The sequence below is a fragment of the Poromitra crassiceps genome, assembly GCF_964638095.1.
Source record: "Poromitra crassiceps genome assembly, chromosome: 2".
Taxonomy (NCBI): Eukaryota; Metazoa; Chordata; class Actinopteri; order Beryciformes; family Melamphaidae; genus Poromitra; species Poromitra crassiceps.
In genome coordinates this window covers 18079824-18093958 of record NC_139624.1, presented here as the reverse complement: position 1 = coordinate 18093958, position 14135 = coordinate 18079824, and the positions used below count along the sequence as shown (strand labels likewise).

General features: G+C 48.6%; 1 protein-coding gene across 1 annotated transcript in view; it reads right to left on the bottom strand.

Moving 5' to 3' along the window:
- Positions 1-321: 321 nt before the first annotated feature.
- The window catches only part of nup107 (nucleoporin 107), a 45393-nt gene continuing 31579 nt past the window's right edge, over positions 322-14135 (bottom strand). The window contains exons 24-27 of the mRNA XM_083652276.1: positions 10083-10208; positions 9819-9932; positions 1580-1750; positions 322-522 (exon numbers count right to left, since the gene is read on the bottom strand). Coding sequence (XP_083508402.1) covers positions 415-522; positions 1580-1750; positions 9819-9932; positions 10083-10208 — 519 coding nt within the window. The 3' untranslated portion in view covers positions 322-414. The remainder of the gene's footprint in view (positions 523-1579; positions 1751-9818; positions 9933-10082; positions 10209-14135) is intronic.

Here is a 14135-nt window from a genome sequence, read left to right as displayed (position 1 = left end):
TGGTGAATACCACAGGAGGGGGGCACTCATACTGCCTCTTCCGGTGAACACTGTAAACACTACCCCATATGAAGGCAGCATCACACGCGGGTCACAGTCTGCCTGTGTGTGATGGTGACCTCGCTGACCTGAAAAACACTCCTGCGTAGTCTCTGTGGGTCCAGCCAGGAAGTCAGGAGCATCAACTTTTGGGGCACACGTGCTGGGTGAGCAACGTCCATTGAAATGAATGGGCCGCCATCTTGCAAAGCTTTCTCCAGTTTCGTAATATAGTAATAATATAATAGCTCCATGGAGAACACTAGACACCAGCAGACATACTCACTGCAGTCAACAAACTCTTTTATTCAGGATCAAATTAACATCAAGAGAAATAACAAAAAAACAATTATGCAAACGTGTGTGTGTGTGTCTTCAGGCCTGCAGCTCATAGCCCAGCGGGTCGAGGCCGCTGTCCAATAGGAGCAGAGAAGACTCCCTCAACTTCTGGAGGAACCTCCTGAGATCCTCCTGAGTGAAGACCTGAGAGAGACAGAGAGAGAGAGAGAGATAGATAGACAGACAGAGAGAGAGAGAGAGACACACACACGCACGCACGCACACACACACACACACACACACACACACACACACACACACACACACACAGAGACAGTCAGAGACAGAGAGATTTAGTGATTTACTTAGGGGAGGAGTCATTAAGGGGGAGGAGTTAGGGACTGTGTGTGAATTCAGGGACTGCATCCTTAGAAGGACGCAGCCTTAAAGGCTTGTCCTGCATAGACTGCAGGGCCGGAAGCTAGCGCAATGAGCCTCCTGGCTTATCAAACACAATGAAGCTGCCATGGAATAAACTACCACATCTATCAAATGGACCCTACTTGGCTAGAAAGCTTGAATAATCCACTGACTATTAACTAGGTTAGACCACCCAAATCGTTTAATTATAAAATTATTCTGTTTATTTAAATTTTATTTTATTTCACATTTATTTAATTAAGAACTTAATTCTTATTTACAATGGCGGCTTGGAAAGCGACAAGAGCGAAGGAGGGGAAGTGGGCCAGGAAAAAAGATGGTACAAGCACAAAATACAACAAGAAAACACAGGCAAACAAATCAGCAAAGGAGATATGGAGAGAGAGAAGTGTTATGGGAATATTACATGGTGGAGAAACAGTTGCAGAAATCAGTGAGAATGTCTGAGATGACGTCTTTGAAGGCAGAAATCGGTATGAAAGTGTCCAGTTTGACCCCCCCCCCCCCCCCCCCCCCAGAACATTCCAGGGGAGAGGGGGAGGAGTCTGTATAAAGGGGGCATAGCCTACATAAAGGGGGAGGAGCCTGTACCTTGTAGAGCTGGTATTGGTCAGAGGAGAGAGGGGGGAGGAGCCTGTATAAATGGGGAGGAGCTGGTATTGGTCAGAGGAGAGGGGGAGTGGCCTGTATAAAGGGGGCAGGGCCTGCATAAATGGGGAGGAGCCTGTACCTCGTAGAGCTGGTATTGGTCAGAGGAGAGAGAGGGGGAGGAGCCTGTATAAAGGGGGGAGGGCCTGCATAAAGGGGGAGGAGCCTGTACCTTGTAGAGCTGGTATTGGTCAGAGGAGATGATGTCAGCGAGCCGTATTGCCTCCTGGTGACGGGTGCAGCTCTGCAGCACGCTGAGCAGCAGGAAGACCAGACGAGGCAGGCAGAGCGAGCGGAGCGCCCCCATCTGAAGGCTCCGCTCTGAGTCCACACACACACAGTCCTACACACACACAGATCAATACACCTGTCAATCAACCATTGAATCAATATCATCATCATCGGGAGGCTGTGCTCTGCCACCTCCCCTAACTACGACTACAGACAGAGAGAGTAAAGCAAAGTCAGTTGTCATTAACGCTGGGCCCTGGGGGTGGGGTGGGAGGGTTGTTGTGATGTTATGTAGTGTGTGTTTGTGGCATAATTTCATTTGTCAAGTTTTCTGTCTGTGTCTTGTATTTCATTATAAATGTTGCTTTTAATTTAACAACAATTATCACAAGAGTATGACATTAAGATGTGATCTGTATCTGGACAAGTTATCCAAATAATAAACCATCACCTCTTGCCTTTGTGTTTATATACCAGGGGCCGGTTGCACCAACTGGTCTTAACTATGCCTGGTCGTAACTCCTACGTCGGTCTTAGTTAAGACCAGTCTTTAGAGTGGACTTACGGCTGTTGCACCAACAGGGCTCACGTCTGGTCTTAACTACGCCGGTCGTAGCGATGCGCGTCCATGTGAAAGCATGGGAATTTGCCCACTGGAATGCGGCACGCGACCTGTTTAGAAGAGTGTGCTGACGTCAAATGACGCTCCGCTGGGTAGTCGGCTAATGTGGCTAAAGCTAGCGGCTAACGTTAGTTACTTTACATGGCAGGAAAACACCACTGAATGACCAAATTGATTTAACTTTTAACCATTTCGAGTAACACTGTTTCCATACGGACCTCCAGCGTTGGTTAGTTGTTTATAACGTGACTATATTTATAACATTTATAACGTACTCCGGTTTCCAGTTTATAACTCGGGTCTGAATACAGCCAGTGCTGAGGGGTTGTAGCTATTGCGCAACACACAGGTGAAAACCGTCTATACTGCACCCATGACTGCACCTTACGCCTGCTCTGGACTAGGCGTAATATTTACGCCCGGTCTTAGTGAGAAGAAGGCTTAAGCCCTGTGTAGCTGTTAGGTCGTAAAGTTACGACCGACTTAAGCTTCTGGCATACTCTTTGCGCCCAGCCAAGCGCATAGGGCGCGCGGCAATTATGACGTCATCGCACGGGGCGTGTCGGGGGGCGAGGCCTGAGCGCAGCGCGGCGCGTCCATGGAGATTTTTCTATCAGCGCGTCGGGTTTTGCTGCCTGTGCCTGTGAGATCTCCGTGGTAGGCTATCAGCGGATATCTGCTGTGATTGAGTCCTCACCGTCGTAAAGTCGCCTAAAAGCATGATGTTCGATTATACCGAACTAGTTGTGTGGCTTAGCCTTCCCAAATGTTGAGGGTCGTTTTTTAGAATTTAATATATAGAATTGGGAACGTTACATTCAGACTGCCTGGCACTGATCACCGCCATTTCTGGAGCACTCACTATGTTCTGTTTTGGCCCGCGCAGAGTGCGCGCGCCCTCCGTGGAGCCCCGCCTCCAGCGTGTGCGCGAAGAGTATGCCAGAAGCTTTAAGCGCAAATTATGCTCGAGCGAAAAATCGACGGCGCTGACTGCGCCGAGGGGGTCGCCGCAGCTGGGCATCCTATCGGCACAGCTCGGCGTAGGAGGCGTGCAGCTCCTCGAAAATGTCACTCTGCGCCGTCAACTCCTTGTTGTGAGGAATGAGGAAATGCCATTTCCTCATTTAACGTGCTTGTCCCTCATCTAGCAAAGTCTTCTGCAGGCTCACCGGGACAATAAAATGTTCCCCCACCGACATGATTGCAAGTTCTTGGTAAACGACACGATAACGTTTTGGACGTGTTTTGAACGAGTTACGTTCGAGTATGCACAGTCTCGCTGTCGCCGCTCGGCGGCGGCAAGGCTCCAAGTCGTGGCTGCGCAAAACTATGCCGGGCGCTTTAGCTTAAGACCAGTCGGTGCAACCGGCCCTGTGCAGTATAGATGGTTTTCACCTGTGTGTTGCGCAATAGCTACAACTCCTGGCTGTATTCAGACCATTGATAGTATAAACCGGAAACTGGAGCACGTTATAAACGTTATAAATATAGTCACGTTTTTATAAACAACTAACCAATGCTGGGGGTCGTATGGAAAGTGGATATCAAAATGGTTAAAAGTAAAATCAATTTGGTCATTCAGTGGCGTTTTACTGCCATGTAAAGTAACGACAAGTAACAGTTAGCCGCTAGCATTAGCCACACTATTACAGCCGATTACCCATCAGCGGAGCGTCATTTGACGTCAGCACACACTTCTAAACAGGTCGCGTGCCGCATTCCAGTGGGCATTCCCATGCTTTCACATGGACGCGCATCGCTACGACCGGCGTAGTTAAGACCAGACGTAAGCCCTGTTGGTGCAACAGGCGTAAGTCCACTCTAAAGACTGGTCTTAACTAAGACCGACGTAGGAGTTACGACCAGGCATAGTTAAGACCAGTTGGTGCAACCGGCCCCTGGTGTTTACTTTACTTTACTTTACTTTATTTCATTTAGCAGACGCTTTTGTCCAAAGCGACTTACAGCATATCACAATATAGCATAAAAATACAGCAATAAAATGCAACAATAAACAACAATAAATAGAAATAAAGACAGGAACATAAAATACACACATCACTTTTCGGAGGGGCCCAGGTGTAGTTCGAAAAAGTGTGTTTTTAGCCTCCGGCGGAAAATGGCCAACGAGTCAGCCAGCATAACAGAGGGGGGGAGCTCGTTCCACCATTGAGGAGCCAGGGAGGAAAAGAGTCGTGAGTGGGCTAAGCGGCCCCCAGGGTCACGTAGTGATGGAGGGGCAAGGCGAGCTGTGCAGGTGGAGGAGCGGAGGGGACGGTTGGTTGTTTGAAAACTGACTAAAGATTGCAGATAGGTAGGGGCTGACCGGTGAACTGCCCGGTAGGCCAGTACAAGGGTTTTGAATTTAATGCGGGCTATAATTGGGAGCCAGTGGAGGTCGCGGAGAAGGGGAGTGACGTGAGAGAATTTAGGTAGATTGAACACCAGTCGGGCAGCTGCGTTCTGGATGAGCTGGAGGGATTGGAAGGCCGAGGCAGGTAGCCCCGCCATGAGAACATTGCAGTAATCAAGGCGGGAAAGAACAAGTGCCTGTACCAGTAGTTGAGTTGCCTCCCTAGTGAGAAATTTTCTGATTTTTCTGATGTTGTATAGTTGGAACCTACATGAGCGGGCGGTTGCAGAAATGAAAGATGAGGTTGAAAGCTGATTGTCTATAATTACACCTAGGTTTTTGACAGTTTTTGATGGCCGTACAGTGGTATTGTCTATGGTGATGGAAAGGTCTGTGAGAGGGCAGTTTTTACCGGGGATGAAAAGAAGTTCTGTTTTGTCGAGATTGAGTTTTAGATGATGTGCGGTCATCCAGGTTACAATGTCTTTGAGACACGCGGCTAGGCGTGCCTCAATTTGGGTATCATCAGGGGGAAAAGAAAGAAAGAGTTGAGTGTCGTCGGCATAGCTGTGATAGGAAAACCCGTGAGAGGAGATTATGTGACCAAGGGACCTAACATACAGAAGAAATAGGAAGGGGCCGAGGACAGATCCCTGGGGGACACCCGTGTTCAGAGTGCATGATTTAGAGAGGGACCCACACCAGAGAACCTGAAGGGAGCGGTTGGAAAGGTAAGAGGTGAACCATGAGAGTGCAGTGCCAGAAATACCAAGATCAGTGAGAGTGGAGAGGAGGATGTGATGATTCACCGTGTCAAATGCAGCTGATAGATCCAGGAGTACTAAAACAGAGGAGAGGGAGGAGGCTTTGGCTGTGTGAAGGGCATGAGTGACAGAGAGGAGAGCTGTTTCAGTGGAGTGAGCGGGTTTAAAACCAGATTGTAGGGGGTCCAGAAGGTTATTGCGAGAGAGATGGAGAGCAAGCTGTTCCGATACTGCGCGTTCAAGGGTTTTTGAAATGAATGGAAGGAGAGAAACTGGGCGGTAATTTTTTATAACAGTATGGTCCAGGGAGGGTTTTTTGAGGAGTGGCTTGATTCTAGCTGTTTTAAGGGGAGCCGGGACTATACCAGAGGACAGGGAGGAGTTGATGAGGGAAGTGAGGAAAGGAGATAGATCGGAGGATATAGTTTGGAGAAGAGGGGAGGGGATAGGATCCAGGGGGCAGGTGGTGGCAGGATGGGACAAGAGGAGTTTCAGGACGGCATCGGGAGAGAGGGGAGAAAAGGAAGACAGACTAGTGACAGGGGCCGAAGAGTCAGGTTTAATGTCAGAGCTGTTTTTAGTGGCTGGAGGGGGGAAGGAAGAGGTGATGTCATAAATTTTTTGGGAAAAGAAGGTCAAGAAGTCATCAGCAGATAGGGAAGAGGGGGGAGGAGGGGGGGGAGGGTTGAGGAGAGAGGAGAAGGTGGAGAACAATTTTCTAGGATTGGAGGCAGAGGAATGAATTTGGGAAATGAAAAAGGAGGATTTAGCAGTGGTGACGGCAGTGGTGAAGTTTGTTAAGATGAGGTGGTAAGTTGAGAGATCAGATGGGTCGTGGGATTTTTGCCATTTTCTTTCGGCTGCCCGAAGCTCCGTTCGATGAGTCCGCAGAGCCTCGGACAGCCATGGTGCAGGGGGACAGGATCTAGCTGGTTTGGAGATTAGGGGACAGAGTGAGTCAAGGGCTGAGGTGAGAGAGGAAAGGAGACTAGTGGCAGCATCGTCAGTGGATAGGAGAGAGAAGTTATCGACTGGGGGGAGGAGAGAGAGGACAGCAGAGGAGAGGGCCGAGGGTGTGAGGGTTTTTATGTTGCGACGGGTGGTAGTTATATGAGTGGGGGGTGGGGAGGGTTTGGGGAGGGAGATGGGAAGGGAGAAGGTTATGAAGTGATGGTCAGAAACAGGGAGAGGAGTAACCGTGAGATTGGAGGTGGTGCAGGAGCGGGTAAACACAAGGTCGAGGAGGTTCCCGGCCTTATGTGTGGGCGGAGAAGAAGAGAGAGAGAGGTCAAAAGAAGAGAAAACGTTGAGAAAGAGGGGAGAAAGAAGTGATGTTGCCGGGATATTGAAGTCCCCGAGGAGGACTAGAGGAGTGCCATCCTCAGGGAAGAGAGAGAGGAGAGCATCTAGCTCGTCTAGGAATGATCCAAGGGGAGTAGGTGGGCGGTAGATGACTATAATACTAAGCTTAATGGGGAGAGATACAGAAACAGCGTGGAATTCAAAGGAGGAAATAGAGAGGTGAGAAAAAGAAGAGACAGAGAATATCCATTTAGGAGAAATTAGAAGCCCAGTGCCTCCCCCACGACCAGAGGCTCTGGGAGTGTGGGAGAAGGTGAAGGCGTCTGAGAGGGCCGCTGGAGTTGCCGTATTCTCTGGAATTATCCAGGTCTCTGTTAGGGCGAGGAACAGTAGGGATTGTGAGATGGCATGGGCTGAAATGATGTCGGTTTTCTTGACGGCAGATTGACAGTTCCAGAGTCCGGCATTGATAGTGAAGGGTGAGTTGGAAGGTTGGGGGAGTGAAAAATTGTCAGGGTTGCTACTGGTCAGGTTTATTTTTCTATTTTTAGGAATGCTTTTTGCTGAAGAGGGGTGAAGATTTCTATTGTTTATACATACAGGGATATTGGAAATGGAAGTATCTGATTTGATTAAAACTGTTTTGGTAACAACTGAGGGAGTGTGTGTTTTAACAACTGCTGGTGGTGTAAAAGGGATTTGCCCTCCCGGTCGGTAGGGGGCGCTAACGGAGTGGGGAGATGCCACTGGAGGTGTTTCAATGGTGGAGATGTGTTTTAACTGTATAGGGCGGAGTTGTCCTCCCAGTCGGTAGAGGGCGCTAGCGGAGTGAGGAGATGATAGAGGAGTTTCACAGGGGGAAAGCGGAGAAGAAGAACTGGGAGGTAACGAACGGACTAGTGGTCATTTTGGTAGCGACTGGACAGCGTGCTGGATATTAGCAGCTAGCATGTGAGTCCCTGTTATGTTTGGATGGAGTCCATCACGTGCAAACAACGAGGAGCGGGTCCAGAACAGATCAAAGTTGTGGATGAAGTTGAGATGACGGATATTGCATTCCGACTGAAGCCAGGTGTGGAGACTGAGAATACGGGTAAACCTCATTGCTGACCGGCCCAGCGTGGGGATTGGACCGGAAAGAAAGATGGACTTCCCGCTCTCGTTTAGTACGGTGAAAAGGCGGATGAAATCGGTCTGCATTTGTGTGGATTGCTGGCGGGTGGTATCATTTGTTCCGATATGGACAATGATTTTCTGGATGGACAGCGGAAGAGAGGCCAAGAGAGCAGGGAGTTTTTCGAGGAGGAGGGGGACGGTGGCGCCAGGGAAGCAGCGGGTTATGACATTAGCAAAGCGGATTCTTTTTATGATTGAGTCGCCGACTATCAATACAGAGGGGGGGATGAGGGGGGGCGGCCTGGCTAGCGTGGGGGGCTTTCGTGCTGGAGAAGTGTTGGAGGGGACAGTGGGCTGTTTAGAGGTGGACCGAGAGAGAGGGACGTGACTTTGGGATGTTACGTTAACTGAAAGCTGGACCGGTGGTTTATTCGGACAGGGGGTGAACTGGGGACGGCCAATGCGACGCGAAGACGCAGAAGAGACAGTGGGAGGTTTGGCCAGAGGGGTGTGATGGTCAGGGAGGGGAGGAAAATCATGCATGTTGAGAACAGAGTATTTATTGTTTGTGGGCAGTTGGAGAGTATTAGGTGAAGGGGGGCGGGGGAGTAGTTTTCCACCGTGTCTGCCCCTGCCAGCAGTAGTCCAGAGATCCATCTGGACAGGACACGGGGTCGAGGAAGCCTGTGCCTTCGGCCTAGCACCAAGCCGAGGCCAGTCAGAGGAGTGGGCAGCAGCAAGAGGAGGTAGTGGGTCAGTTTCATCAAGTTCTAAGTCGAGGGAGGTAGCAGCAGCACCACCAACGATGACCTCCGAGTCCGTGGAGTCCAGTTCACCGTTGGCGGGGGGAGCCAGGGGACGAGTGGGGAGCAAGGAGTCGATGATCTGCTCCTCGTCCCTGAGCTGGTAGAGGACGGAGATTCTTTCTTGGAGCTCGGAGACTTTCTGATTCAGATGGGAACATCGATCACAGCCGGATGACGGGGTGAGTAGCTGCATGTTGCTTGTTTGAGTGTCTGGAGGTGGTATCTGGGGAGGAAGAGACAACTGTGGCCAGTACGGGAGTCGAGGTGGTGTAGGAGTTGTTAACTTTGATGGATTAAGTAGTAGGTAACGTTAGCAGCATAGAAAACTTACACGCGAGGGCTACACAATCGGTAGCCCACAGCGGATGGTAGGTTGATAGGCAATGTGGTAGTGTGACACTGGATTAAGTAGCAGGTAACGTTAGCAGCATAGGAAACTTACAGGCGAGGGCTACACAATCGGTAGCCCACAGCGGATGGTAGGTTGATAGGCAATGTGGTAGTGTGACACTCAGAAGGTCCGACAGGGATTGAAACTTACCGGCACAGGCCCAGAGAAAGGGCCTGTTGCGGTGGATTAGCCTCCGGTAAGCAGTTAGATGGTTGAGGATCCCAGGTAGCTGTGTTGACGTGTTAGCCGCCGGCTAGCTAGCAGCCGAGCTAAATGCAAAACAAGCCGGGCGCCTCCCGGTGATCGGTAGCGTTTAAGCTATAAAACGTGTAAAAATGTGACCGATCGTTTACAATCTTTTACTATGTTAAAACCGATAGGTGGAAACAGTAGGATATAAAAAAGATAGCGTTAAAAAGTAGCATAGGAGTGGGTAAAATGTCAAAATGTCAGAGCAGAGGTTGTGTGCCTGAGACCACAGTTAGCGGACAGTTTAAATGTGTTCTCGTTATCCTCATTCAGATCAGATCACATACAGCTGTCGGGAGGTGAAAGAGAAGAGGTGTCACTCCGGTCAAAATGATAGGCTAAGACAGTGGTTCCCAACTGCTGGAGGGGAGATTTGAGCTGTCTTTCTGTTATATTGTTGAAGCTGGAGTGTACTTTGCGACTGGATTGAACTGTGAAGCGCATCTAGTGTACTAAACCTGCACCGCTTCCTTCACAACCTGGGTGTGATTTATTCTTATCCAGATCACTTCTCCAGATACAGATCACATTTCAATACCAGGTGTGAATGGGGTCAGACAGACAGACAGACAGGTACCTGTCTGTTGTCCACCATCCAGCCTCCGTCTACAAACAGCAGCACGTTGTAGATCCTCTCCTTCACATCTTCAGTCAGGACGTCCAGACGAGAGGACCAGGCTGCGTGGTCCGCCTACACACACACACACACACACACGTTGTAAATAAACCCAACAAACTTTCATCCCATGGTTGATGATTATTTCCACTTCACCTGAAGGCAACATGGAGACACTGGCTCTGCGTGTGTGTATGGTGTGTGTGGCTGTGTGCGCGTGTGTACCTGGTATTCCTTCTCTCTCATCTCATTGGCTACACACTCTGTGAATTTGGCCTGAGGGGCGGGCGTTGGCTTCTGAGGGGCGGAGCTACTGTGTTTGAACCAATCAGTGAAGGCCGCATGAGCTTCCTGGGGGAGGAGATAAAGGAACGTTCCACTGATGAATAAACTGATATCAATGCAGGCTGTCAATACACAATAGGGATGTCACAATACTAGAATTTCTACTTCGATACCGATACCCAGAAAAATAATGATACTAGATAGTCAAATACCATTTTCGATATTCAGTTATTATTACTACTGTCTGCTACACAATACTAAAGCTTAATTTATACTTATTTATTAGAAAGTGTAGAAAGTGTCACTCAGCACATGGTCGCAGACGAAAAAGAAAGTGTCGCTCATGGTGTTGCATTTATTCTTCAGTGAATGTTCGCCTCTGTTCAACGGTCACGTGACACCAGAACGTGCTGCAGACAGCCACGGCAAGAGAGGGAATGGAATGCACAGTGAAACCACCTCGGAGGCAAGATGTAACGTACTTGACTGCAGCCGCATATAAACGACACAACTCACCTCCTCTCGCTCTGGGAAATGCACAATGTTCTTTGTGATTTTCACGAAGTCATATATCAAGGACAGGCTGATAAAAATAGCGCAGACACGTTCATTCATTTCAATGAGTGAAAACCAAAACAAGGAAATCAAGCGCGTGCCGTCTATATAGCCAATCAGACTTGCGCAACACATCGTGACGTAGTCAGTGACACTAGACATTTCACTAGGTAGCAGACACTGCTCGCCGACAGGCCCGGACTGGCCATCTGGCAATTCTGGCAAATGCCAGAAGGGCCGCTGTGATTTTGGGCCGCTCTGGGCCGGTCTGACCGCACGTTTATTGATCCCCCTCAATGCAGCCGAAATAGCTGTCAGTCAGGTCAGCCCAAAACACAGTGGAAAGAGATATGGGCCGGCCCATGTTGACAGGTGAGTTCTGTCAAGTGGTCATCATGGATCTTGCATGGTCTGAGAGGCGGAGACACCGCCCCCCCCTTTTCCAAAAGTGCACTTGGCCTGCTCCGTGCAGCGTGTGCTCCTCCCGGCTCCTCCATGTCAAATGTCAATGTAATTACATCACTCAACGCAGCCGCGGGGGAATAGATCAAATACGAACAGTATATGTCTATTTCTCAACATGATGAACATAAACAAAGCAAAAGGTGGCGCCGAAAAGAAAAGAGACAAAAAACGTAAGGGCCTTGAAGCCAATGCAGAAAAATGTTGCAAGATAAAGATGTTTTTTGCGCCACAGTGCACTGAAAAGAGTGCTGCTACTAAGGCCACAGGTGTCAGCTCCTGTGCTGCTAGCAGCAGTACTAGCAGGACCGATGGCAACTCCACCGAGGCACAGAAGTCACCCACTGTCGTGGCCGATGCTGGGCAGCATCATGGGAACGACGAGCAGCAGTCCGGCCCCACTATCGCCCCCACCACCACCGTGCTGGTGACTGACAGTGATGATGATGGCGAATTTTCTGAGGAGGACGTGGACCATGGAGGAACTACACAAGCTGAAGCTAACTTTGCAGAAGTAGGTGTCGTGATGTTGTTTGCACAAGTAATGTTGCTTTGTTTATGCACATCAGATCTGGGTAGGCTACAGTAAATGAATGAATGGAGGTGTTAAATTTAGAAGGTGAAAATAACCTGTAGTCATTTTGTATTTTAAATCAAATGCTGCTGGTGATGTAGCCTAATTGAAAACTGGATTAACATGTCAAAATAAATAAATACAAGAAACAAAACGGAAACTAATGTCAGAAATGGGCTTTCCCCCCTTGTAAATCACACAGAAGAGAAGAGAAGAGAGGCCCACTGTCCCTGCTAGTGATGCTGCTGATGAGGATGTGACTGGGAGTGAGCCCATGGAGGCTGCATTTAACTACTTTAGATGCCCCAAATTGGAGGATTTGGATTTGTTTTTTAAGTTCCATCCTATTCAAACCACCACCCACAATGCTGTGAAGAATCTATTTCATTGCAGCAATGGAACAAAGCGAGCCTGGTTGACATATTGTGGGGAATCACACACACTGTACTGTTCTGTGTGCTTGGCTTTTGCTAAACAAGTCAACCCATTTACTCTGGGAATGTGTGATTGGAGGCATATTCATCAAAGAGTCATGGAACACGAACACAGTGGCTGTCACAAAGAGTGTGCAGATGCCTACTTTTTAAGGATCAGCAAAGGAAATATAAAAGAGTTGCTCAATGTGAATCAAATGTCCATCGCAAGAGAGCAGGTGCGTAAAAGGCGACAGGTACTGGAACGGATTATTGAAATAGTGAAAGTCATAGGAAAACGTGGGCTCAGTTACCGAGGAGACAAAGCAGAGGCTGCTTACACTTTGGAAAATGATACTGCAGACCATGGCACTTTTTTAGAGCTTGTTCTCCTGTTGAGCAAATTTGATCTATGCATGCAAACACATGTCAGTAAGTGTATTGAAGACAGTAAGAGGCTGCACAACTCCGGGGCCAAGGGCAGAGGATCACTGGTCACTCTCCTCTCCAAGACAACCGTGAACACGGTCATAGAGGCTATTGGGCGTCTCATTAAAGAAAATGTTGCTGTTGAGGTTAAAAAGGCTGGCATGTATTCCATTCAAATTGACACTACACAAGACATAACAGCAAAAGACCAGTGTTCAGTGATCATTCGCTATGTGACGACAGACGTGAACATACAGGAGAGAATGATAGCACTTGTCAACTGTGAGTCATCTACAGGACAGGCTTTTGTTGACCTTCTTAAATCTGTCTTGGAGAAAATGGAACTTAATATTGCTGACTGTGTGGGTAATTCCACTGATGGAGCGGCAAACATGCAAGGGGAATACAGAGGATTTTCAGCGCTCTTGTCAGCTCATTCACCACAGGTGCATGTATGGTGTTATGGCCATGTACTAAATTTAGTGTTAATGGACACCACTGGATCTGTTCTACCAAGTGCATCACTTTTTTCTTTGTTAAATGATATTGCTGTTTTTCTGCGAGATTCATATCTAAGAATGAATGCATGGGAGGAAGTGAGCAAGGATGCACGGCACAGGCGACTGTCACCAATAGGTGAAACCAGATGGTGGGCGAAAGACGCAGCACTTACAAAAGTGTTTGGGAAGTTTGGGGATCCAGAGGGATGTCTTTACATCGACCTTGTTGTAACACTCAAGGCCCTGAGCGACAAAGATAAAATGAAACCGACGGTGCGTGCAAAGGCCGATGCTTATGCAGAAACCCTGCTGAAATACCAGACCATCCTCACTGCCCAGACATTTTTACGCATCTTCGAGCTAACAACTCCACTTTCCAACTATCTGCAAACCAGTGGAATGGATTTGCTCACGGCCCATCACTTTGTCACAAGCACACAGGACAAACTGAAACAATATGTACGGGATTTTGAAAGCGTAAAGGGAGCAGCAGACACATTTGTGCAATGGGCGAATGGAAAACTAGATGAGTGTCAGACAGACGCAGAGGTGGAAGAAGCGCTGCCAAACCGGAGACCACAGAAGAAAAAGAGGATGCCAGGTGAGTTATGTGATGACACAACAATACCAGATGCCAACAGAAAGTATGAGGTAGAAGTGCACAATGTCATTCTGGATACCATCGTCGAAAGCATTTCCCGACGTTTCGCAAAAAACAGAGAACTGTACACAGATTTTGCCTTGCTTCATCCCCAAAACTTCACTGACATCAAATGTAATGGTGTCCCTGCTGGTGCACTCAGTGCGCTGAGCTCCAAACTGCTCAGGCATGACAGCAGAGCAACTCCAGAGGCCTTACAGGCTGAACTAGGCAGCCTGGCTACACACTGGGACATGCTGAAGGTGTCTGTCCGTGAAGAGTATACTGTCAAGATGAGCACTGAGGATGAAGATGATGAGCAGACGCAGACCCCAGATGAAGAATGGGATGTTGTGAACAAAACCTGCAAATCTTGCAAAAAGTGTCCCGTCTGTTGTTATTATGTCTTACAACGATATA